Raw genomic sequence first — 27494 nt, 5'->3', positions numbered from 1 at the left:
TAACTTACAAAGCTGTTTTAATAAGTGCACACATTTCTGATACAATGTTCATTCAGAAGTTATGGCTGTAAACATTGTACAAAGTTTATTTCTCTTGATTATGTTTGCCTGGTATTGACAAGGTCCAAGGAAGACTGAACCAAACAAAACTGTGGAAAAAGTTCAGGGGACAAAAGTTTCATACTTATGATTCCAGCAATTTTTGCAATATAAAATGACCACATTTTTGCACAAAATCTTTCCCATCTAAATTAGTCAAAAACAAAAAATATGACAATTAGATAGGAAACCTATAATTTCAGAATGCACTATTGTGTATGTCATAAAATAAATCAATCACAAATTACAGTATAAAAACCATTATAACTCATAATCCAGTTAAGAATAAAGCTCACGGTAGCATCCTGTCAGCTAAAATTCCTCTTGAGCAGATGGTATACACTTTGGCAGCATGTGTTGAAAATACTCAAGTCTTAGGTGTACTAAGCTTTATTACTCCTCTTTTTAAAGAGATGTGTACCCAAGCAACAAATCAACAGGGTTACATAATACAAAACAATTCCTGCACATTCAGCTGTAAAAGTCAATGCGGGCAAGGGAATAAAGCAATGCTTTTCTGGATCTGTCACTTGCTGCATAGCTCATGGGGCACAGGGCACAGCATTAGTGTGCCAGAGGAAGAATGGGTAAGTAATGCAGCTTGGGTTGCCAAGGTGATGAGGGTGGAGCATGCTCGGTCCCAGATGCAAGTCCTCAGAACGGTTACTACCTGTTGCTGTTGGACATTGAATATTGAACTTGTTTCTGCTGCAGGAGCTCAGTGATTGCCAGAAGCTTTTTTAACACATGCTGCATAAATGCAAACAAACAGGGAGGATATGTCAGTCAAAATTCAGTACAGCGCTGCTTTAAATAGACATTGTCTCTGCCTCAGTTGCTACCAGCGGCAAGTCATTTACTGCTAAGTTACACCACAAAAAGAGCAGACACAAACCTGTTGCACCCCTCTCTCATTACTCAGCGTTCGAAGCTCATTTGAATGTGTCCCACAGATCTCATGCAAGGCAGCAAGATCTCGGGACAGGTCAGTCCTAAAGTGCTCTGTAGCGTCTGGGAGATCAGGGACATTCTACAGTAGCAAAGGAAAACAAAGTGTTAAGTTGATTAAAGGTGATTTTACTTTGGTATTACTATCAACCCACACACACACACATTACAGAAACCCTTGCAATCACCAACCCAGTCGGAAATGGTGTACTTTTGTGGCATCTTTTTTTAAGCAATATCCTAAAGACTAATCAATTATGATTTGCGGTTTTCTAAATGATCAACCTTGCTTTGTGACTGACCATCATTATAATTCAGGTGTAAGAGAGACCTTCTTGAGCCCAGATTACAGATGTGAGAGACCGCAATTTGTGTGAAGGGTTATTGCAGCTTTCTCTCCCAATCTGTTGTACTCTACGTTTATAGTTCTCCAACCTTGAGTCTGGCTAATATTTTGACTAAGTGGAGCTTCTAGATCAGGGGTTGGCAACCCAGCTGAGATAAGCCACTTTCAGTTTTTTTTTTCTTTTCTATTAATACGCTGGAGCCGCAGAATTTTACTGGAAAGAGAAATTCATTCTAAACAATTTAGCAACATTTTTATATGACAACAACAAAGTAAAAAATAATTTTCAGTGTTTAATGAACTTTAGAAAGATAATGGCATGCCCATAATTTTCTTAATCATATGATTTTTATTTTTTTTTAACCTGTAAACAGGTGCTCCGCTACTTTGAAGAGTGTTTATCAATGTATTCAGCATTCAACACTTTGCGTGTTTTATGATCTCCTGAGACGTCACAAAACTGGCAGCAACTGTGCTGAACTTCAAAGCAGTCTTAATAATGAAAGTTTGCAGTCTTGCTTGAAAATCAAGGTGTCTTCATACATTCCAGACATTGAGAAGACAAACAGGCACAAAATTCACAATGAACTGGTGATTTACCTTTCTTACAATTGCAGCTGTGATTAAACAGGCATATTATTTAGGCAGCCACAATATTTCGGCATGTAACATCATTATTTATTTATTTCTCCTGGAATATTAGGCACATGGGGCAACCTGATGAAGTAGCTATGAATGCATATGCCTCAGTCCATTCAACTCTAACACCACAATGTTCTCACTCAAATACTATTCTGTACTTTCAAATTTTGTTTGAAGCATACCACTCGATCGTCAATGTAGTACATACTGTATGTGTGCAAGATAGTCTGCTTTGGAACTGCAAGCAGATAGTCACAGAACCGTAGGTTCCTGACCCCTGTTCTAGGTCTTTGAAGATGTCTGAGATCCTCTTTGTACCAGTCAATGAAGGTCACATCTGTAAACATTTCTTGCACATGCAGGTTCTGACCAGGGGAACAAATGAACTTTCCTTCCTTTTTCCCTTCATATTATATAATTGACATGATGTACAACTATATTGCAATATACACTCACCTAAAGGATTATTAGGAACACCATACTAATACGGTGTTTGACCCCCTTTCGCCTTCAGAACTGCCTTAATTCTACGTGGCATTGATTCAACAAGGTGCTGAAAGCATTCTTTAGAAATGTTGGCCCATATTGATAGGATAGCATCTTGCAGTTGATGGAGATTTGTGGGATGCACATCCAGGGCACGAAGCTCCCGTTCCACCACATCCCAAAGATGCTCTATTGGGTTGAGATCTGGTGACTGTGGGGGCCATTTTAGTACAGTGAACTCATTGTCATGTTCAAGAAACCAATTTGAAATGATTCGAGCTTTGTGACATGGTGCATTATCCTGCTGGAAGTAGCCATCAGAGGATGGGTACATGGTGGTCATAAAGGGATGGACATGGTCAGAAACAATGCTCAGGTAGGCCGTGGCATTTAAATGATGCCCAATTGGCACTAAGGGGCCTAAAGTGTGCCAAGAAAACACCCCCCACACCATTACACCACCACCACCAGCCTGCACAGTAGTAACAAGGCATGATGGATCCATGTTCTCATTCTGTTTACGCCAAATTCTGACTCTACCATTTGAATGTCTCAACAGAAATCGAGACTCATCAGACCAGGCAACATTTTTCCAGTCTTCAACTGTCCAATTTTGGTGAGCTCGTGCAAATTGTAGCCTCTTTTTCCTATTTGTAGTGGAGATGAGTGGTACCCGGTGGGGTCTTCTGCTGTTGTAGCCCATCCGCCTCAAGGTTGTGCGTGTTGTGGCTTCACAAATGCTTTGCTGCATACCTCGGTTGTAACGAGTGGTTATTTCAGTCAAAGTTGCTCTTCTATCAGCTTGAATCAGTCGGCCCATTCTCCTCTGACCTCTAGCATCAACAAGGCATTTTCGCCCACAGGACTGCTGCATACTGGATGTTTTTCCCTTTGCACACCATTCTTTGTAAACCCTAGAAATGGTTGTGCGTGAAAATCCCAGTAACTGAGCAGATTGTGAAATACTCAGACCGGCCCGTCTGGCACCAACAACCATGCCACGCTCAAAATTGCTTAAATCACCTTTCTTTCCCATTCTGACATTCAGTTTGGAGTTCAGGAGATTGTCTTGACCAGGACCACACCACTAAATGCATTGAAGCAACTGCCATGTGATTGGTTGATTAGATAATTGCATTAATGAGAAATTGAACAGGTGTTCCTAATAATCCTTTAGGTGAGTGTATATGAATGACTATATAAATGTACAAGAAGCAGGGTATCAGTGAAAATCACCCAGCCCTATATAAATGAACTATGAAGTTACTATAATGTTTATAGATATTGATACTAAGGTTGGGTGATATGACAAGTAAACTGGTGTTGATACCTAACAGTGACTAACCGGTGATTAACTCCTTTGTTGAAGTAGACTTAGCTACACACAAAGCAGGATAACAGATTTATGAATTTGGCTTTCAGTTCAGCCATTTAGCCTACATTTCCTGCACAATAAAAAAACACATATTGGTATATTTTTTAGCTCCTTATACAGTATGTGAAGGTATCATTAGTGAATATGAAGGTTATATATGGAGGTTATAATGGTGGTATGCAGTTAGTGCTTAGCATAAGCTTTCAAACCAATTGCTTTACATGGTTTAAAGCAAGTAATGAAATCCGATTGTTTTTTAGTGTCTGTGGACAACAATGATCAGCACCGCTAATCAGAACTGGGGGGGGGGAGGGGTGCACAAGGACTGAGTATTATCCCCATTTTGTTCAATTCAAATTTTGCATGTAACTTTATATCACCTAGCTATAAGAGATACTCACCCCCAGTTCATCCAGAAACATGATCATCCGATGCTTGTTGTTCTTGATGAATGGATTTACCCCCTCCATATACGGTTCCTGAGGAGGTGAAATACATTCTCCTGTGATAAATGAGCCAATGAAACAAATGATAGTAATGCACTAACAAACCATATCTGCACTGGTATTCAGTACTATGAAATGCCTTATTAGTTTAATATACCTTGGCTCCAAACTCAACCAGATTTGCCAAGTTTTGAACAGACTTAGCAACCAGAGTGAGGGTTCGGCCAGCAGTAGAGGAGGGTGGATCTGAAACAAAGAGGCCCAAGAATTATCGAATAATTGAAGTTACAGAATTATTTTGAAGTTGTGCATCAACCAAACTTGATTACAATAAAACAATAATAAACCATGTAAATCAAATTCATATTTTCTTACCAGCAATTATGTTGAACATTCTTGGATTGAGAATTGCAGGGCAAATTAATCGCAGAAAGACAAACCCACTGAAACAAGGGAAATTAGGTTTATTATTCTTTTTCTTAACAAATTTGAGGAACTGGGGGGTCCCCCAACATACAAATTTTCAATCCATGACCTAATAATTTACCTCACAACCCTGGTCCTCATTGTTGTATTTGTTGGCCACTTCTCTTTCACAGATTTCTGTAAACATCCATAAATGAATCTCAGTGTCCTATAATGTTGAGGAAAGAGTAACAAGTATCACATAAATACAAATACAAAGGTTATAGAACATTTTACACTTTACACTTGAACCTCATTCTGAGCTTGCAGCTATCGTAGTTACAATTATTATTGTAGTAGTCAAAGGACACAAAGCATCAATATGCACAAAATCTCACCTTTGTGAAAACCCTGAATAAGCATATAAAACTTTACTTACGGTGGAAGGATTTCAGCTGCCATAAATATTTTTTCCACCAGCTCTGACAGAATGTTCAGGAGATGTTGCAGATTCAAGCTAACATCTTCATTCTTTTCCAGTTTAGAAGGGTTCAGCTGAGCAATATAAATACAGGGAAATGTTTTATATCCTTAACAAAAGTGCAAACAGTTTTCAGTGTTGCTGCCATTAGATGGCACTGCTTACTCACAATGAGTCAGTTAATTCTACATAAATACGAAAGTGATTCTTTGCATAAATGAATGTTTTCTACATACAAAATATTGTTGATGGACTGAATTCTCCATATACCAAAAATATAGACAAAAACCTATGACTAGAGAAACAGTAGAAAATAATGTAGGTTTTAATCTAAACTAACAAATCAGACTGAAAATAAAAGCTAAGCATTTTGTACTCAAATATACTTCAAAACATAAAAGTCTAAATCCAAGACATGCTGTCAGTCTTTTTTATATAATTTAAAGTTATTTCTTGCTAAAAGATAAATGCCTGCACATTATCAACAGCAGACTTTAAACAATCAGCAAATATGCTTCAAACATTAGGAAACACTCATTTGATTGTGAAGGGAACCAAAGGTCAAGTAAAACACATAAATGTCATTTAATCTGAGTTCCTTTTGTGTTCATTCAATTACATTTATTTAGCAAATGCTTTTATCTAAAGGGGTATATAACTGAGAAAGCTGTGTCAGCCAGTCCCTGGGGTTAAGAGACTTTTCTCAAGGGCCCAATGGTAAAACCATTTTGCCGACCGCGGTGTTTGAACTGGCAACCTTTCAACCAACTGTAACACACCGCTTGTTAGCCCATTCTTGCCGAGACCCAATCCAACCCTTAAAAGGGAAATCTGCCCCAATAAACTACTAAGAAATAAACAGAATTCAACATAAATAAAAATGTGAGGTTGCATTAACATTGTGGGTAATTTGCTAACAATTTATTTGTAATTATTTATTGTATATTATATATTGTAATTATTTATATCCATTTTGGGGTAGTTTTATGCAGTATTACTAACTGCCTATATACCCTAAGGCAAAGGCTGAAAAATAAGAAAATAATCTATGTGATAGCCCTGGGGAGAAAAATAAGTCTATAAATTCACTAACAAGTAAACCTGAATCACAATGTACACCAATTTCAATGCCAAGCACCACATATAGATATTCACAATGTATTAATATACCATCATATACAGATGTAGACATTTTTAATGGGAGACTTCAGAACCTCACTATTTATAGGGTAAAAATGTATTGGGAAAAATCTGAATTTCTGGTGAAAATTGTTTTAAATTGAAAACTAAGATGCTATTTTATAATAGGCAAAAATGAAATTTTATTACATACAAACCAGAATTCACAACGGAAAGCATAAATCTTAAGTTACTTTCTATGTACAAGACATGGAATTATTAAGCTAGAAGTACCTCACAAGACTGCTTGCTCTCCATTATCTTCAAAATGGTGTCTTTGAGAGCATGGTGGACAAATGGTGTGGCTGTAGCTTTCATGTATTGCTCCATGAGTGTGCTTGCCAGGGTAGTTGCACGGAACAGTGTCGTAGCTTCATCTAAGACCCAGGACACAAGCATTGTTCATCCAAAACAAGCTTTTACTAAATATGTATATACAAGCAATTGGCCTAGAGATACAGATAGTCATGAAGCCAATACAGCTTTACACTATCTCAAAGACATCTAATCTCAAACAGATTCTTTTTAAAGGTTCAAACACAAATTTTGGCAGTACATTCTGTGAAACAATCAACAGTAAATTTGTACAACAGAGCTCGAATCTCTCTACCTTCCATGCTTATTTCCCTGTCATTTAGTGTTCTGAGAAGATGTGCTTCCACCCTTTCATGCCTGAATATCCTCAGCAGAATACTAGCTAGAAGACTTCGATCCTGCCCGCAGACATGGGCCAGTGCATAGATTACGTGGAACTCTTTCAGCAGGATGAGCTTATAAAGAAACAAAAGACATAGGTCAATTTATTTTGTTACTGGTAAAGTTACATTTCACTGATGTCACAACAAATTTATCGGATTTTCTTCAAAATACGAAAATATGTTGCAGCCAATATGATTTCACTAAACCATTTAAACCACAAAAATAAATTGTAGTCACTTAGTAATATGAATTGTCTACAACAATAATTTCAGAAAATCTTTAGCGAATATGGAGCTGATGTTTTAGAATGCATAATAATTATTTACATGAAAACAAAATATTTCAATGGGGGAAACGGAATATCGGAAGAGAACATCATCTGTTCCTACCTCCTTGAATTCATTATATTCCTCCTCTGGCATTATTTTCTCCACAGAATAGCGAGCCCTTACTCGAAGGGAGCCAGGTTCAATTCCTTTGAGGGGAATATGAGAGCTGAGAGGGAACCACTCGTCGATCATTTGACCCTTCTGAAGCCGGCTGAGCTGGCAACGCATGAACACTAGGAGAAGAAATGTACAGAGTGTCAGTAATGATCATTACTTTCTGCAAAAATGCAGATGACCTGAGCTGCAGTGTGCTTTTAAAGTGTATCACAAGAAAATAAGGCCATTAGCAGTCAGCACAAGCCACTTAAACCCCTTCAAATGGAATGGACTGTAACAACAAAGCTGATGAATGCCTAATAGACTGGAAAGTCAAGTTGAGATTGCAGGGTTAGATGTCTATAAAACTGATACAAAAACTTACAGATGTCACTTTCTTTGCTCTTTTTCGTCTTATTGCTGAGGCTTATTTCAAATCTGTTGATTTCACTGGACAAATCACTGAAAAAAAATTACATCAAAATCTTAAATTGAGATATTCCTGCAAAGATGTTTTTGTGTTAACGATATAAAATGCACAGAGTATCCTAATTTATCTGAACCATGTGGGTGGCTATGGGGTAGAGATACTCACTCAAAAGTAAACTCCTCTGTAAACACAGGGTTCTGTCCTTCTCTGGCATGGGTCTTTGCTACTTGCACACTGTTCAAATAGATATTGCAGTAGGGATTTGTAAAATGTTTGACTGGTAGCTTATGGGCCTCTTCTACATAAAGCACCAAACTGCTGACCTGAAATAAATAAGATAAAGGTTAATGATACAGTAGTTAAAAAAAACCTGTCCATTGCACAATAATTTCACAAGAATGCAAATGAATCAACAAGAGGTATGCACTATGTTCAAATTGTAGGGTAGTAATATTTTAACAGACTCAACTAGATGACGAATACTTTTTAGATGAAGAACTTTAACGTTCCCTTTGACTCAATGAGACTAACTCGAGCCAAAAAACTGATGCTGATAAAAGGTGCCATCACAATACCATGAAGAAAGTTTGCAAACAAGTCTTTCTTCTTATCTCCATCATCTAAATCAAACAGTATTTGGCACTGATTTTGATAAACGTCATATTTGAAATTCTTAAAGACCACACAAACTTGGTAAGTCTACAAATCATTAGGCAGTATTTATGTGTTCTGTAAAGCATATCATCATTCCCTGGCAACTTCATTTTTTTTTTAAAGAAAAATGCTTCAGTGCATGTATATTTTAGGATGTCTTGCTTGAACAGCGTGCTACAGATAAAACCACAGCCACATACCACATGCGACTGAGGTCTTCTGTTTCAGTCATTCTGTTATTGATTTACTCCTGTGTTCTGGATGTTCTATGACCGAAAGTCTTGAGTTTTACATCACAGACAAATACCCTAACCTTCTGCTGTAGAATTCCCATATTGCAACTTGGAATTCATTGGTCCCTCAGTGTTTGCAAGCTATCCAAGTCCTGTGACAGCAAAGCAGCCTTACACAATCGTACTCCTATTGTCTGATCTGTCCACAGAACATTCAGCTCCAGTAGTGTGGTGGAACATCCAGGTGGTTTTTAGCAAGCTTGAGACAGGCAGCAATATTTTTTGGAGAGCAGTGGATCCTCTGTGGCATCGTCCCATGAAAGCCACTGTGGGGCAGTTTTTCTATGGCAGGGCTTCCTTGTCAGTTATCTGAGGATTGTATGGTGTGCTTTCACTCTGATCACCCTCTCATAAGGGTACCATTTGTGATGAGTTTCTATTACTTCAATGAAAAGTCTGACTGTGAAGGCTCATATCTTTTATACATCCTTTCCAGTCTGATGAGCTTCAACAACTGTTCTTCTGAGGTCCTCTGAATTTTCTGTTCATCTGGTCATATTACACTACCAATCAAACGTTTCTGCACACATTAAGGTCCTGTTCACACCTGGTATTAACATACATCCTTGCGTGATCCAATCACAAGTAGACAATCCTAAATACGTCCGTTCACACCTGGCATTAACATGCGTCTCCACAGAACATTTTCAATCGGATTTCAAAATGAAATTATATGAACATTTACTGTTATTATAGGTTTCTATTAACATATACATACATACTTTAATTTTTTACCGGCATGTTTCACTGATATTAATATAATGCTTTGAGATAAATAATGAAGCTACATGAAAGTGCTCAATAAATATATGATCTGAGCAAATTCCAAATCACCTTTAATAAATCACTTCTTACACTATTTATTTTTCCCAAATTTATACGGAACTTTAATGAAGAGGACTATGACAGTTTCCGTGCGAATGTGAACTTCCCAGCAGATTCAAACTGATCTTTTAGCGTTGTAAGGAAAAATGATGTGTTGTTCACAATGCAGTTTACTACACAGCGGCTGTTTCTGCACTGACAGACGTTATGACATAAATCATATTTTAAATACCGTTCGTGCATTCAATGAGTATGTAGGTACTTCTACTCACAGGAGGACATCAGTTAAGTAGGCGGTACTTGAATGGAGCTCGGGACACATACACATCCACACTGAATGGTCCTTGAATGGAGCTCGGGACACATACACATCCACACTGAATGGTCCTTGAATGGAGCTCGGGACACATACACATGCACACTGAATGGTCCTTGAATGGAGCTCGGGACACATACACATCCACACTGAATGGTCCTTGAATGGAGCTCGGGACACATACACATCCACACTGAATGGTCCTTGAATGGAGCTCGGGACACATACACATCCACACTGAATGGTCCTTGAATGGAGCTCGGGACACATACACATCCACACTGAATGGTCCTTGAATGGAGCTCGGGACACATACACATCCACACTGAATGGTCCTTGAATGGAGCTCGGGACACATACACATCCACACTGAACGGTCCTTTAATGGAGCTCGGGACACATACACATCCACACTGAATGGTCCTTGAATGGAGCTCGGGACACATACACATCCACACTGAACGGTCCTTTAATGGAGCTCGGGACACATACACATCCACACTGAATGGTCCTTGAATGGAGCTCGGGACACATACACATTCACACTGAATGGTCCTTGAATGGAGCTCGGGACACATACACATTCACACTGAATGGTCCTTGAATGGAGCTCGGGACACATACACATTCACACTGCTCAAAACAGATACCTGGCGCAGCCGTTTGTTGGCAGTAGGTTGTATTGGTTTCCGCAGATGGCTGCAGAACACCTGAAGGCATTTCATCCAATCCTAACAATGGATGTGTGTCATTAGAAACAGAGACCAACTACAAATGTAAAATATTATCACAGGATAGAAATATCATGAAATGGGGGGAGAAAATACAAACCTGTGTCTGTTCGGGAGTAACACCTGCAAAGTAGAAGATGTACTGTTCCTCACTAAAGTGCTGAACTACAACCTGGAAACAGTTTGGCCTGTAAAAAGACAAAATCAGCACAACCAGAATCAACATCAGACAAACACATATCGCCATACAACATAATCATAAACACAAAACAATATTTTTATTTTACAGTGAGATGGCTGGTTCAAAGCATCCAATCATTACATAGTCGTAAGCCTCTCACCTGCCAAACAGACTGTCATGTACTCCATATACAGAACACACGCTTAAGTCTATTAAACCCTTGGGCTTGGTGGCTCGTTTCTCACTCTCAAAGTAGATAAGCTGGGCATCGTTCCCCTCCAAGATAAAGAAGAGGTTCTTCCATCGCTTGCCTTTGCCTGAAAAAGAGTATGTTAGCAGAAATTCATGCCGGCAACAGCACAGTCATTCGTAGAGGTTAATCAAATAAAATGTTCAAGCACCTTTATTGAATTGGAGGTAGTCTTTCTTGACAATGTTTTTATAGAAGGCATCTTTTGTCTTTCTGCGAATCGTGTTATAGATTTCTCTGCCATCCACCATGTCAGTGAGTACTTGTTCCTGTTGCTTGAAATTAAAATTTAAAGAAAAGAAAATTATTGAGCTATATTCACAGTGTTTCAGAATAAATAAGGACAGGTGCTACCCATATACTCAAAGTAAGGTCTGAATGATATTCATACCTGAACTGATACTGGATCTTTCAGGGTGTATCCTTCCACAATCTGCTCTTTTTTGTAATGCTCAATGATGTCATCAACACTTAGTGAAAAAATTAGATGGGGGGGGGAAGAAATGTAACACATGCACAGTACAGTTAAAATATTTTTCCAGTATAAAATCTAACACATCCAATATTTCATATAATATTAAAGACAATCTTTGCAATGGAAATTTTACATTGATCATAAGCAGAAACGTACCTGTTGTAGTACCTCCCTCCCATCATGAATTGGTTGTTTGGAGTTGGGCATATTTTAAACCTTTGGATGCTTTCATTGGTGCGAAAAAAGAGTGAGTAATCTCCAGGTGTGTTGTCTGAAGGTCTGACCAAGAAGCTACACACCTCCCCGACTTAAAAATAAATTAATAAAATTAGTTACAGATGTGAAAGACCAAGCCAAACTGTGAAATGTTTGATGTGCACTCGTGATATAATGCACAAAGACATTTAATGACTTGAATGCATGGCTCATGCAGTAAGTACTGAAAACCTGTTTAAGTCTGTCAAATATCTAAAATGGTAAGACTTGGCCTTTGGTTGTAATATTTCAGTCTACATATGTCTTATTTTAGCTAAATTATGCAAGCAGTCTAACTGACAAGGCCTGACATATTAAATTTAACTATGAATTTCATAATCAGGATAAATGTGTCTTGCTTATACTGAAACTGTCTGTGTTGACATATTGGTAGATTTGGCCGCATTGAAAGCATGCGTCATTACTGTCCTCTCTGCTCCCACCACAAGGGTGGGTGCTGGACTCAAAAGTGTGATGACGCTGTGCAAAGAACAGAGTACCTGTCATCAGCAGGTTGCATGCTTCCTGTTTGCTGATCTTCCCGTGATACCAACTAGAGACAAGATGGAAATAGCCCATTATAAAACAACACGCAGCAGGGCACAAGGGCCTGCATCTGTGTCTGCTTGGAGGAGCATGTCAGCAGCAGTAGCAGAGTGAGTCAGCAGCGAGTAGTATCTGCACACTGGGGCACAGCGTCGCAGCACCCACTCAGCCAATGGCTCTCTCTCTTGCACCTGCTCCTCTGTGGACAATTACATGAGCTCATCCTCCCCTAATCCCTACCCCCTCCAAAACAATAACAAGAATACTGAGTAACTAGGACTTGTTAAATCCTGGCTGAGGAGGCAGTTCAATTACACAAAGAGAATGGGGTAAAACTATTCAAACAAACATGCTATGAATCAATAAGCTTGATGTACGCTACATTGTCACATTTAATAAAATAGGTATTTTTTCATTAAAAATTCTGGCAAGTTAAATGGACTGAGGAAAAATATCAGTTACAGGCACTGCATTTCCTTGGTAAAACAGAAAATTGCTTAGTATTAGTATGAAATTGTAGTGCACTTATCAGAAAGATTAAGTTCTTGTGCAGTTGGCAGGACCATTTTATACATTTCATTCACTGTGATTACACACACTGCATAAATCTACCCAGGCCACCTCAAAGGTAATGGGGATACAAAAAAATGGAAAATCAGGTACCACTATTTGTCACAGTTTCAGCCTTGAAAACTTTTAAAGCAATTTCCACAGACTAATGCTGGTGAGAACATACTTCACTTCTCTGTGGCAAATTCCATAACAAATAAAATAAGTTTATGAAGAAAATCTCACATTTTGCCCTCATGAGGATCTTCTTCTCGCCCCTGAAAAAAGTACATGGAAATCAACACAAAATACTGCAATTATAAATTCTTAATGAAAATTAGTGGAAATAATATTTGAGTAAGTTTGCCTACCACTTCCTCAACAAGGTCCTCAACAATAAGGCCCTGTTCATCGGTTCGAACATTGGTCACCCACATCCATCCATCATCAAGTTCATTGTGAACAATAAACATGTCCCCTTTAAGAAAACTGAAACAAAAAATGCATGCAATGAGCATTTTAAATGGAACAATACCATTGTAAAATGTCAGACAAATGTTATGGCTGGTTTCTCTGGATTTATAGAACAGAAAGACAGGCAAGTTACAGGGGTTGGACAAAGAAACTGAAACAGCTGGTTTTGGATCTCAGTAATTTATTGGTAAGATATAGAGCCTCCTTTTGCAGCCAAAACAGCATCAGTTCATCTTGGAAATGACAGGCACAAATCCTGCACAGTGGCCAAATGGATTTTGAGTCATTCCTCTTGCAGAACAGTGGCCAGGTCACTATGCAATGCTGGCGGAGGAAAACATTCCCTGACTCGCTCGTCCAAAACACCCCAAAGTGGCTAAATAACGTTCAGATCTTGTGACTGTGCAGGCCATGGGAGATGTTCAATTTCACTTTCATGTTCATCAAATCACCACTCTTGCTGTGCGAATTGGTAGAGTAACAGTCTAATACATGGCACCTTCAGAGTACAATCTTTGAACCACTGGGTGAACATGGTCCCCCAGAATGGTTTGGTTGTCCTTGGCCTTGACACAGCCATCTAGAAAAAGTAGTGGGCCTAAGGCAGGGGTCTTCAACTCTGGTTCTGGAGAACTTCTATCCAGTACATTTTCTACCTGGCTTCTGATGAGCCACACCTGTTCCTGGTATTTACCTGAGAACAGGTGAGGCTCATCAGAAGTCACATAGGATAGAAAACCTACTGGACAGTAGCTCTCTAGGACTGGAGTTGGATGCCATGATATTGCAGGCCAAACCATCACTGACAGACTCCTGTGCTGCACTCTGGGCACACAACAGTCCGGGTGGTAAGCCTCTTTGGAACTCCTCTCACCGTAACACTCCCCGATATGGGAAAGACTGCGAAGGTGAACTGATCAAAAAATACGTTTCACATTATCCACAGCCAAAGATTTCCGCTGCTGGCACCATTAAAACCGACGTTTTGCATTGGCATGAGTGACCAAATGTTTGACTACAGCAGTCCAGACTTGCTGTCCTGGTCACAGATTCACCAGCAAGACGCACACCAACAATCTGTCTTCTTTGAAACTCTGATACGTCTTCCCATTATGTTAGATGGATTGCAATATGTTGTGTACGGCTGTGCTATTGCTCTGCTAACGTCTGAACGTGATTAGACGTGAAACCCCAAACACAATTGACCATTGATCTTTCTACTTCTATATTTTAAGTAACACAATGTGTGTGTGTGTATAGATAGACAGATAGACAGACAGATAGATACATACATACATACACACACCCTACCAACCTGATTTCATCAGTCTCTGGCACTTTGGTGTAGGGAAGGATAGCTCGCACTCTTCTCCTGTCCTCCACAGGCTGCAGTAATACAGTGATTTACTGAGTACTGATATATTATGCCAGTCTCAAAACTCATGTCCCTACAAAAATTCTCATTGAAATGATCAATGAGATCATTGATACTGACAAGCAGGATCACACACTGATGAATGATGTAGCATATCATGTTCACAGACAAAAAACTTCTTGAAACTTTCAAAACATAGAATACATTTCATAATACATGCATTGAAATAATTATACTATTGCAAAAATATCATTATAACCAGACTGCTGGCTGAAGTCACATATAGGGAGGGAATCTTCGAAAGAATTACTAATGCTGCAATGACACTAAGATGGCAGATATGAGGTCACTCATTCTTAATTCATCTCACCTCTGGAGGAGCCACTGGGGAAAGCAGCTTTTCCCCTTTTAGCAGACAAGATACATAGCTGTAATAGCCAATCAAGTCTGACAGAGACGAGAACCTGCGGCCTCCAATATAATAGTCACCACACATTGCAATTATCCTGAAAAGACATATTTTATATTATATTAAAAACTTGGAAACATAACATGATATTTTTCATTATACAATAGACTTGACAAGTCTCTGATTTATTTTTCCATCTAAAGTGTTTTTTTTTTTTTTTTAGAATAGGTAGCACTACAGCCCTTGAACTTCTGTATATGTGCAATACAATAAATGCATCATCATTAAAGTGAGCAACAATTTACCACCTGCAAGTAATCAGCATGTAAATAACCACCTTTTCTATCCTAAAATTCTTTGGTTTCTGACATGGAATGTAGTCCAATGTGAACTGCTTGATTAACAAGTGTACCCAAGGCCTGAACAGTAGTTTATAATGGGAAATAACCCATCGGGCTGGAATCTGCAGTTTAGTATTGAAGCACTACAAAAAGACTGCTGGACTAGCTAGTTATTTAACAACATATTTCCACATTCAGTAAGCATATACATTTTTGACATATATCAATTTCAATTTAAAATGTTTTACAATCTCTGGGAAATAGACTGCATTGAACTATTACACATTGAACTATTTACAGTATGTCAGTGACAAAAAAAGCTTCAGACACACACAAGCATAGTTTCATACACTACACTTCACCTCTTCCTGTGTTACTATGCTGACCTTTGTACAGGTAAACTTAATGCAAAAAATCTATCAGAGATTTTCCAGCCATCCAATACAAGGTAGGTTATGTCACTCAAATAACCACTTGCATACAAATTAGATGTTAAAATCACAGAAAAAATTCAAACATTAGGAACTTATATTTACCATTATATTTCCTGTCTAGATAATTGTGTGGTTTGTTAACGGACAATTTTGACATATGTGATGGCTGCAAAGCCATCCAGTTAAATCTGTCAAACTTCTAGTCATGTTCTGTGCACAAAGAAACCTATTATAATACACCTATGTTTGCTCATGATTTTGGAATGCAAGGTATGTAGTGTAACTCCTGGAGGAACAAAACAAAATGCTATCTTAAATTGTGCTTGAACTATGCAGACATGAATGACAGTTTTGGCCACCTACAACAACTCCAATACCACTACTGACGGGATGAACATATACAGTAAACCAGAAAATCACCTGAAATGGTTGACAACACCAGTCATGCTGAGGAAGGAGAGCACAAAGGAGCCAGGTCGACGATCACTCTCCCTTATGAGGTAGCTCCCTGGCGTCTTGGCCTGCCGTAGACGCTCCTCTGCTATGGTCCTGTCCAACTTACCATGGTACCACCTGCAGAGTAACAACACAATATTATGGCTCAGCACTGAATACTCATTATTAAGTTTTATAACTCAGAATAAGCCTATTTGTTTAAAATTTAAGATCTACTAATAAACAATTCAGCATAACGAATTAGACTGCTCATCTTAAGGCGATACAGTGAAGAGTATGCAATTATTGAAAAAACAAATCCGTTCCAGTAAGGAGGGCTGCAGTACTGCCAAACGCTAGCCCACCAGTAACACAATCATTTTATAACAAAAGAAAAATCAGTGCAGAAAATGTAACATCAAGATTTATTAGACACTCTTCACTTAACAACCTCCATGTTTAACGACCAACCAAACTTATGACCAGTTCTCTGACAAGCCAGTATTATACACTGTACAAGAACTTCAGTCTTGGAAATAACAGCGCGGCATCTCAGCATCAAGCATTTCATCTCGCATCGCCCTTTCTTGTCTGTTTGATTCCCACAGTCGGTCAATATTCACTACACTAGCGTTCGTAATCTCCAAGACTATGTATTTTGTCTATAAATTTGTACTTTATCATGAACCCCATGGTACAAGATTTAATAAAAACAATTAGTATTTACAGTATGAAAACCTCAACAATGTATATTTGAGCTATTTCTTTTCAAGCTATTACTATTCTGTTTACTACAAAATACACCACACTACTGTATAAATACAGTGGTACCTCAGTTCTCGACCTCATTAGAACTCAAATTTCTTAAAAGTCGAACCAACCAGTTTGAAAAAAAATGACCTAGAACTCGATCTCAATCTCAGAAGTTGAACCATGAACGCCGACCTAAGATAACTTGCACGCGCCGGGAAATGAGTCACGCGGCACATCTCTCAGCGGAAACGAAGGGTAACGCTTCAGTCTCAGCCTCGCATTCACTGTGAGAGCAAATACACTTAGCCAATGATAGACAGTAACAGTAAATATTATGTAATAAAATACATTTAAAAATAAAGATTTCTTATTAATTGTTTTAACATCATTACAGAATGGAGACAAAGGTGCAGACGTCAGGGTATTGGAGAATACGGGGTTTAATTACAGGTAAGGCAGGCAAAACGCAGACGGACAATACAGAGGACTAATGGCAATAACCAGAAACAGCTGATCACGTGGGGATTCCACATGAGGTTAATGAGGGGGCGTGGCACACAGAAGGACAATCGGAGCAGGACACATTGTTTGGATACATTTATTTTCTTACTAAATTACTGTTTTGATAAATGTGCTTAGACGTGTTTAGTGCAGTATATGCTCTTCTTGTTTTATCCTGTTCATTTTGTGTTTAAATGCTTAAAAAACAAATTTAGGTGTAATTTTTAGGGGCTGGGAAACAATTAATTGGTTTTCCATTATTTCTTATGGGAAAAATTTGATCAGAACTCGAACTACCAATAGCTTGTCAAATAAGCTAGTGGTGAGGTCATGAGTTCTGCTAGCAGACCATAAACAAAGCCACCAAATCACTTTTGCTTAATATTATGGATTCCATAGAGATGATATTTCCATGGAGCAGAATATAAATGTCTGTTGGTGATTTACTTTTCTCCTCATTTTCATTAAATTTCTCACAAATGCACCATACTATCTATGAGTGATCCCCCCCCCCAAAAAAAAAAAACTAGATAATCTTGAAAAGGAACAATTATTAAGATGTTTCTTTCTTACGACTGAGTTAAAATGTTTTGGTGTAACTTAGTGATGGTCTCAACCTAGCTGACTATTGCAGTCCTAGCTATGGGACAATTTCATGTGCATGACATGCAATGTTGATACTAACGTTGCACATTATGCAGACCTAGCTACTACAACCATATTTTCAGATTAGTTCATATTTTCAGTGGTTAAATGAAAGGTATTAAGAAGAAGGGCCTTGTATCTTTGATATTCTTCTTGAACTTTCCACAATATATTCAAAATGGTCACCAGTCAAGAGTCAGCGGGTGGTATCAGCATAGTAAAAATGTTAAGAAAAAAATGCACACAGTACATGTACAGAGTTTCAGCTAAACATATTGTGCGACATTTCTTTCAGATGCTGTGGAAAATTAATGTTTAAATGAGAAAATATATATATATAATCAGCTGGCCTCACAGATAATGAAATTTGTATCAGAGAAAAAGAACAGATATAATATGTGCGTGTATATATTTAAATGTGCATATTAAATCAGCAATGCTCCAATGTAGGAAAACCTATATTTTTAGGGTATTATGCAAGGATTGAATAAAAATAAATTAGTATAATTTTAAATTCCTTAACATGATATTTAGATTAAATGTATACCAAAATTGCAATGAAGGGGTATAATGTGTTAAAATAGCATTTTTAAACATGACTGCTCACTGCTGCATACTGAACCTTTGGTTTAGCTTCCTGTGAAAGTAAAGAGTTGACTTAAGCTTGAATGTAAAAAAAGACCACATGATGATCTTGAAACAAGGATACAGATTCTTGAATACCAAGAGAACTTAAAACATAATTCAAAATGACTCAATGTTTTAAAAGGTTAAAAAGATGACATCCGAGATACTGGGGGAGGCCTACAGGAAACAAGTAGGTTGGAACTTTAGTCTTAGCCTTGAAGACAAAACCAGCAGACGTTTTTTTCTTGTAATATTTGAACCTCTGAGCAGTGTCTATTGAACTTCCTGCCCTGCGGAAGAAAATGTATTTGCACAAAGATGATCACCTACTTCATTCAATGGTACAATATAAAAATAGCATACATAAAATCCCTGAGAAACATTAAGAAAGTGAACCCCTAGTCAATATTAATGAATAAGGCAGTTAATTTTCAACGCAGTTTTCTGGCTTTCTTTGACAAGGTATTCACTTCGGGGGGGGGGGGATTATTGTGTGTGTGTGTGTGTGTGTGTGTGTGTGTGTGTGTGTGTGTGTATGTATATATATATATATATATACATACACACACACACACACACACACATACTTACATACATATATATATATATATATATATATATATATATATATATATATATATATATATATATACACACACGTGTATATACATATATATACATATACATATACACACATATATATATATATATACACACACACACATATACACATACATACATACATACATATATAGATATAGATATATGTGCGCCATTCATCTGTAAATGCAATAGTACATCATATTGCAGAGCATTTACATCACAGGGGTGTTAAAAATGTCTTGCTTAGACTGTATAATCCTGAGCGGGGTTGAGGATCCTCCTCAGTCTGCTAGCAAATTCAGCTTTTGTTGCATCTCTGAATATATCACAAGCTTTGAGAAGGTAAAAGCTATTCTTTGCTGGACATAGGGCAGGAGTCAAAGGAGTATGAGTCTTCTGCGTCACAAGGCACAACTTATGTGATTCTAATTTGGTCTAAGTGACCTCACTGTACTCTCAGGTCATTAAGAAGCTCAGATGGTGAAGAGATAGGGAAGAAAAACATTTATTGAGGTTTTGCATATTGTCACTGTCCAATAAAAACCATGTATGTCCACATTTCAATTACTGTGACTTTTTGCTATATATGGAACACAGCATTCTCCTCTGTCTACAGAAATCATTTGACATCTAATTGACCAATGAAAAGACCATTTATAAAGCCATCTATTGTACTAGTTAACATTAGTATTCATGATGATCATTTGTAAGGATTACTTTATAGTGCTAATTTGGACAACTTATTGACAGCTAGATAGGTAGCTAACTACCATTATTTTTAATTGTAAATAAAACTAGTTTAGTTAATGATTAGTTTGTATCATGTATCATGTTTGTATCATGTTGACCCTGAGAATTCCCTCACAAATCCAAAAAATCCAAGTTCTTTTAAAAGTGATAGCTGAGTAAAGACTTCTATTTTTGGTGCAAAGCTTGTTTCATTGCATTGTTTTAGATTTATTTTGTAAAGCAGTTTCTGAGAAAATGCATTTACTCATGCTCCCGAAATAATGTTTTTTTGGAGTATTTTTCATTGGATAGCGATGATATATTACAAATGACCAAATTTTTGATGAGGGCCAAGAAATCCAATAAACCAGACAATACAGGTAAAGTATATTAGCATATAAATAAAACAAAGTTTGAAGTTATAGACTGCTGTTACTTTTCATTCAGTTAATATTTATATTTTAAAAAACATAAAGCTGGAGAGTTGTGATGGTCTTTAAAAGCAGCTAGCTTTTTTCTTCAAGACATTCAGTTGCATGATGTCGAAAACAGGGTTGTGCGTAGCTTACCACAATTTTTTTTTTTTTTTTTAAAGTACTTCAATGCTTTACAATACACTGACAGATTCTACATGTGATTAGACATGCAATATGTGCTTATGTCCTTCTTTATCAATGCAGCAAAGACTGATAATCTCGACCAAAACCATTTGTCGAACACAAAACCCAAATCAATGCCCAAGAATCAGTCTCAAGATACAGAACAGGAACACAAAATGAGGTCCAGATTACGGCTATACTAAATTGGAAAAATTTCAAATATCATAATATGATTTTGCAATACACATTCAGACATTTATAAAGCAAAAAAGGAATTGAAAATGTACCCAAAATAAAATATAGCCAAATAGAATGTATCTACCAACAGAATCTGTCATATAAGTTAGTGGTGTTGCTTTAGGTTTTGCCTACACAAAGCACTTCAGTCAAATCATTTTCTCTTTATAGAATCCAAAATGTTTCCATACAGCAGAAGGCAAATGTGTTTTGGTGACCAGTTTTTGTTCACTTTTCTCTTCCTTACTCAGTTTTGTTAAATTTATCACAAACGCGTCACACTGTCTACGAGCAAGTCAGACTACAAGGACGAAATACAGAACTCATGCAAACCAATACTAGTAAACTTTACATTCACTTTTAACTTACAGGCTACTGGATAACCTTGGAAAAGGAACAATCATTAAAACTGCAACACTTGCTAAGTTTTGTTTCATATGACTGTAAAATGTTTCAGCTAGTTGATCTCAACTAGACTCAGATAGTATTATAGTAGTATGGTATACTGTGTTACTTTGGATGTTCATGGTGGGGGAGGGGCAGGTTCCCCCAGGATAAACTGTGTTGCTGGACAAGACCCTAAGATAAAATTTGCTGCTTGCCAAAATTTTATCGTGGAGAACCCACACTCACCAAAATTTCATCACCAAGATTTCAAAATACCGGACTGGCATTGCTTTTCGGTGTGTTTGAATGGTATAATGACAGTATGAAAAACCTGATACTGCCCAAACTGAATCTCAACCCAGCTGACCATTGGTATATTCCCTGGAGAGAAAAACTCTCTGCATTTTCTTAACTGTGGTAGTCAGATGTATCGTTTCAAGCCATTTTACCTGAACCTTTCAGTTATGATACTTTGATATTGTTTGTGGTTTTCAGTTCTGTTTGCCACAATTTAAGAAGTTCAGTTTAGGAAATATTCACTGATATAATGAAGTGGTAGAAGTACAACCACAGGTATTAATAATGTGTTTTCACAGGAGGTATTTTTCAAACAACTGCTTATGTGAAAAAAGCAAAGCTGATTCACTTTTCAAATTAAACAGTTTATTAGTCTAAATCCTTACTAATCTTTGTGGGAACTCAAAATTAACTGGCCATTTCCAGGTTGCTGTAACAAGTACAAACCACAACTTCCTCATCTTACTTCAGCACTAGATAGTTTTTGTAAAATACCAGATATGTTAGCTGGATTATGAATGACTATTACGATAAAGCATCTTGAATGAATGAATGATGTTAGTCTTTAAAAGACAATTTTGCCAAAAATAAACAAGACTGCAACTTATGCAAAAGTGAAAATTATTTATATTTACTTTGGTATATATAATAACTGTGTTAAATAACTAGACCACTGACTTACCATAACCACTTTAAATGATATATACCATTACTGTTTTATATTTTCATCCATAGGCTACTTTTCAGTTTCTAAATGTTTAAAATATCATTCATTTTCAACTGATATTTTGACGAAAAAATGGCATTAGTGCTCATACATTCATATTCACTGAGTGTACAACATCCTTAAAACTGGAATTTGGTTCCAATGCTGCCTCTATGACGTTTCAATAGATTTCTCCAAGTGCTCTGCTTTCATGTCATTAAGACATTCCAGTTCCAAGCAAAAAAAAGCAGCAAACACAAGAGCCATCAGTGGAAGAAATTAAAGGTCTGAACAACCATCCAATATAAATTCAATTCAGATTTTGCATCATGAAATTACCACACTTTTATTTCACACTCACACTCCAGCACAATTGTCACATTCACAAGAACACACGATTAAAGACAGACTGGAAGAAAATGTCCACCAAATGGCTTAACCATTGTTTATGTACCAAGTAAATTTGTTACTGTGTAATACTTTGCTAAACAAAAATTGATAAGTTGATAATAGCTTTAGATAAAAATGGACAACAGTGAGGATATCTGATAAATCACTATATGATATTCACTCATTTAAAAAGTACAGAATCTATTTTATATTTGGCTGCTCAGCAGAGTCCAAAGCAATTATTCAAAGCATTTGTTCAACTGAATATTGCCACTTAGCAATTAATATTAGTCTTATACATCGCACCACTGCAAAAAAATGGGATATATTTACTTCCAAAATAGTTGTGGATTGCAGAAAAAAATCGAGGAGTTATAGTTTACTAATAAGGAATGTGCTGCTAAAACCTCTCAGAACTTATGGTTTTTGTTTGAGACTTAAATGCTACGTAAAACAGCAATAACCTAGCTGTACAGTTTTACCTTCTTTGAACAAGCCATGTAACTCGATATCGTGGGATTATATATTCAATTTCCTCTATTTAGAAAAATTTCTAATAAAAAGCTATTTCTGAATACTAGGAACATATTATGGCAAGCAATATAATTGTCTGCCAAAAAATCTACGAAAGGTTTGAGAACCAAATTAGACGAGTCGAACGATGTTATTAAATTGTAGAGTTTTAATTTGTGTAATTCCTAATTTCGAATTTAAAATGGCCTAGATGTAGGAAGTTGTGTGGTCACCGATTAGTTGTTATCCCATTCGTCAATGACCACAAGATACTATAGGTTTTAAGAGAAAAGTGCAGTTTGGGGATGTGGTTAAGAGATTAAATCAATTCAGTTCTCTTTTCCAGCAGGGCAGACTGCACACAAGAAGCAACCATGAACGCAGCGGCAATGATTAAACATATTAAAATCATAACCATTAAACTTTTAAAGTAACGGTTGTTTAGACATTTTCTGCAGACTATGAGACTTGTTGCGCCTTACTTTGCTTGGAACTGTGTACTAGTGAACTAAAGAAATAACGAAAGAAAGAAGCAAGAAACCAGAAACAACTTTCCAAGGTTTATTCAACATATGAAGGTATAACGAAAGCATCCTTACTGGTTCGTGGGCGGTGCTGTGAGCGGGAATGCTACCTCCTCCTCTTCGTATTCCGGGCCATCCAACATATCGTTTTCATCCGCCGTGCCTGTGGCCCCGAAGCCAGGAGGCGGAGGTGGCAAGGGACCAAAGCCAGCGGGCCCCTCCGGAGTCGCTGAGGTGGGTGACATCCGGCTACCTTGTCCCTCTGAAGGGAGGAAAGCTCCGCTTCCAGCTCCCGTGCTGGACTCACTGCCACTCCCAGAGGAGAACACCGAACCTGGTATGTCCCCTCCAGCAACAGGATACAATATCATTTCAGGGTCGGTATCTGGGGAGGTGCTGGATGGGTGGCGGATGTTCTGACCTCCTTCAGGGCCCGTATCGCTGATTCGCCCCTTTTGCTTGGGATAAAATGAGAAATGGGCCATCTCGGGGCCTCCGCCGCCTGTACCCCCTGTCCCCGTCGAAACAGAACCCGTATCCTCGCTGCTGACCTCCGTGGCCATCATTTACAAATATATATATATTAGGGGAAAGTCCAGGAGTCTTTCCTTTCCCCACCCGTCCTGGAACACTCTCTCGAATAGAAAAGAAGAAAAAAAAAACAAATACAAAAAGTTCAACTTGGAAAAACAGCACACACAGAACACGTTAGTTATCCAGCATGACAATGCGCTGCCCTCACACTGGAAAAAATCGCAGCTAGCTTGCGTTAGCTAGCTAGCTAACGACGATATACTTAAAGTTTCAAGTTTTCATTGTTTGTCTTTTGTTAAAAGTTTGGGAAAACTAAGACGGTGAACTCTGATACACGCAGTGCGTATGAAGTACGCCAACTAACGAGTTCTTTTCCCCTTTTTTTCCCTTTGCCTACTTCACTTAGCAGAAGTCCACTTGTCGGGGAGTGTGTTGTTTATTGTCAGCGTGGGCTCCTTTTTGTTTGTTTCCACAGAGTTCCAAAAGGTCTACATTTCTGTTTGATAGAGTTTCGCTCTCCGGGCAAATATCTCCAGTGCAGTCAAGTTCTCCTCAGCGAACTTTCGGATAGGAAAAGTGCAATGTTTGTTTTCCTGGGTAACTTCTCTCACGGTTTCAAAGCTGATACAGGATCGCTGAGGCTGTCGCTCACTGTCCTGCCTCCATTCCTCCTGGAGCGCGTGCTCGCTCACGCACAGACCAAGCCAGAAGAGCACCGAGTCACCGAGCACGCGCTCCCATCAGTAATATCTGCCATCCCACGTAACGTTCTGCCCGTTGCTGCAAAACATCTTCGTTCAGGATGCGCTGTGGCTCAGTGGTTGTCTTGCTGTACCGTTGCCTCCTATCTCGAGGGGAGGGGTTCAAATTCCGCCTGTGTGTGTAGAACGTTAAAAATGTTTTCAGTTAATTAAAAAGGGGTTAACCAAGAAAATAACAGCAAGCCACCATCAGCATACTAACAGAACAGTGGGTGTCACAGTTAACACTGTAGTGTTACATCTCCAGGTTTCTGAATTTATCCATGCTGCTTGGGCATTTGGAAATGGATGCTTGACAGAATGGGCAGACAACATTATTTTTATTATGCGCTATATATTCCTTACATCATTACACCATCACCTCCAGCCTGAACCATTGAAACAAGACACATTCGGTACAACGATCCATGCTGTATACTGCATATTCTGACAGACATTCTTCCGGACTCTCCATTTTTGGAGAGCTTGTGCCAACTATGCCCTCTGTTAACAGTTTTTAGCTGACAGAAGTGGAACCCAGTGTACTTTTCTGCTGTTGTAGTCCATCCACCTCAAGATATGATGTGTTGTGCATTCAGAGATGCTTTTCTGCACAACGTTGTTGTAAAGAGTGGTTATTTTGAGTTACTTTAGCTTTCGTGTCAGAACACTTTTACCTCAAGAATCGCTTCAAGGGTGGACAAGTTGTGTTGTCAGAAAGGCTACTGCTGTACTAAGCAGTTATTTTTGCACCTGTTATCTTTAACCAGGCCGGCCATTCTCCTATGGCCTCTCGCATCAACATTTCTACCCACAAAACTGCCGCTCACTGGATATTTTTTGTTTCTCTATACAGAATGATGGGAGACTGTTGTGCATGAAAATGGCAGGAGATCAGCAGTTTCTGAAATAAGCTACTCCTTCTGGCACTAATAATCATGTCATAGTCAAAGCTACTTTCACCCATATTTTTCATCATTTGATGTTTCATCTGACCATCAATAGCTTAAACTTTGGAGCCCTGTATGCACAATGTTGTGCGTTGTGCTGCTGCCACATGATTGGCTGATTAAATATTTTCATTATTCTATTCAATTCAATTGTATTATTTTGTGCTTATAACAACAGTCATTGTCACAAAGCACTTTACATATAACTGGCCCGAACCCCCACCAAGCAAACCTGAGGCCACAGTGGCAAGGAAAAACCAGTAACTATTTGGTGAACAGTATGTTATTGTAAATGTCAGTACTGTTTTGAATATCAGAATACCAGAGGTAAAAAGTTCAGGTGCAGAAAATACAAATCCAGACCAAGAAGTTGTTTCAGCCAACCAGTTGACTACACTGTGACTGTGACTCTTTATGTTCACCTGGTTGGTTGAAAGAAAATCTTGGTCTGGATTTTTACTTTCTGGACTTGAACGTTCCACCTCCACAGAATACATAGAAGAAGCTTGTTTTTCCTAATCCGTTTCATAGGCTCCCAGCTCCCATCTTTATGATCAGGGACTCAATTTGTGCAATAAGAAAAACTAGTCTAAAATATGCCTATAATTTAAAAAAACAGGTACTGTTGTTCTAAGTATTTCTTTTGTGTTTATTGTGTATATTTCCACAGCTGGGGTGTGTATTTCATCACTACAATTACAGGTATGTGGTGTGTGGCTCATTGTCTTTGGATTCAGTGTGAATGATCAGATGATCAGAAGGTCACCAGTTCAAATCCCATGGTTGGCAGAGAGAAGTTACTGTTGGGCCGTGGAATAAGGCCTTTAACCCCAATTGTTCCAGGGAGTGGCTCATTCTGCTCCCTGAATTGTATGTCACTTTAGATAAAATAGTCTATTTAATATGTAAATGTATGATCCATTGGGGGTAGATTTGCAAAGGTAAGTGTTTACATGTATGTTTCTGGAAACATGCCAACATATTTGGTATTGCACTAGGACTGCAGAACAATTTGTGTGTTGCCAAATGGCACTAAAATTTCACCACCCCCCCCCCCCCCCAAAAAAAAGCCATGTTTAATATTATTGAAAAAACCAGGTGACCCGCAGGCTTTATTTATCATGTTTTCAGTAAAAAAAAAAGAGAGAAAGTCCCCTGTCTTGTCTACAAAATCCCCTTTTATTTGTTTTTAATGTGTTTTCTATTAGCGTAAGCTTGGGTTCAACATGGATAAGCCAATGGCCGTATCACTATT

The 27494-nt window shown here is 38.0% G+C and overlaps 1 protein-coding gene across 2 annotated transcripts; it reads right to left on the bottom strand.

Annotated features, from left to right (window-relative positions):
• Positions 1-25348, bottom strand: rasa1a (RAS p21 protein activator (GTPase activating protein) 1a). Of its 2 annotated transcripts, none has more exons than XM_023834793.2 (25): positions 24091-25348; positions 16490-16642; positions 15256-15391; positions 14826-14896; positions 13408-13525; positions 13283-13314; positions 12442-12494; positions 11843-11993; positions 11603-11681; positions 11363-11480; positions 11122-11278; positions 10881-10968; positions 10700-10780; positions 8127-8284; positions 7917-7993; positions 7496-7668; positions 7018-7177; positions 6642-6784; positions 5187-5302; positions 4890-4976; positions 4718-4785; positions 4500-4588; positions 4298-4375; positions 995-1129; positions 1-849 (listed from the first exon to the last, which is right to left on the bottom strand). In XM_023834793.2, the coding sequence occupies exons 1-25, from the start codon at positions 24579-24581 to the stop codon at positions 766-768; spliced, it is 3096 nt and encodes a 1031-aa protein (XP_023690561.2). In that variant the 5' UTR covers positions 24582-25348; the 3' UTR covers positions 1-765. The 2 variants fall into 2 exon arrangements, with proteins under 2 accessions (XP_023690561.2, XP_023690560.2); XM_023834792.2 differs by having other exon boundaries at positions 11363-11486; positions 24091-25346.
• Between the last annotated feature and the right edge of the window lie 2146 nt (positions 25349-27494).

The sequence above is a fragment of the Paramormyrops kingsleyae genome, chromosome 2, assembly GCF_048594095.1.
Source record: "Paramormyrops kingsleyae isolate MSU_618 chromosome 2, PKINGS_0.4, whole genome shotgun sequence".
NCBI lineage: Eukaryota > Metazoa > Chordata > Actinopteri > Osteoglossiformes > Mormyridae > Paramormyrops > Paramormyrops kingsleyae.
Note: the sequence above shows the minus strand (reverse complement) of the source record. Positions and strands in the feature narration are given on the sequence as shown.

Excerpts from the sequence above, each read along its gene's own strand:
- rasa1a (XM_023834792.2), bottom strand. The coding sequence starts at position 24,581 with ATGATGGCCACGGAGGTCAGCAGCGAGGATACGGGTTCTGTTTCGACG. Across the intron at positions 4,977-5,186 it reads GCAGCTGAAATCCTTCCACC|GACACTGAGATTCATTTATG; the intron begins GTAAGTAAAGTT and ends TCAACATTATAG. Across the intron at positions 4,376-4,499 it reads TGGTTGAGTTTGGAGCCAAG|GAACCGTATATGGAGGGGGT; the intron begins GTATATTAAACT and ends TCACCTCCTCAG.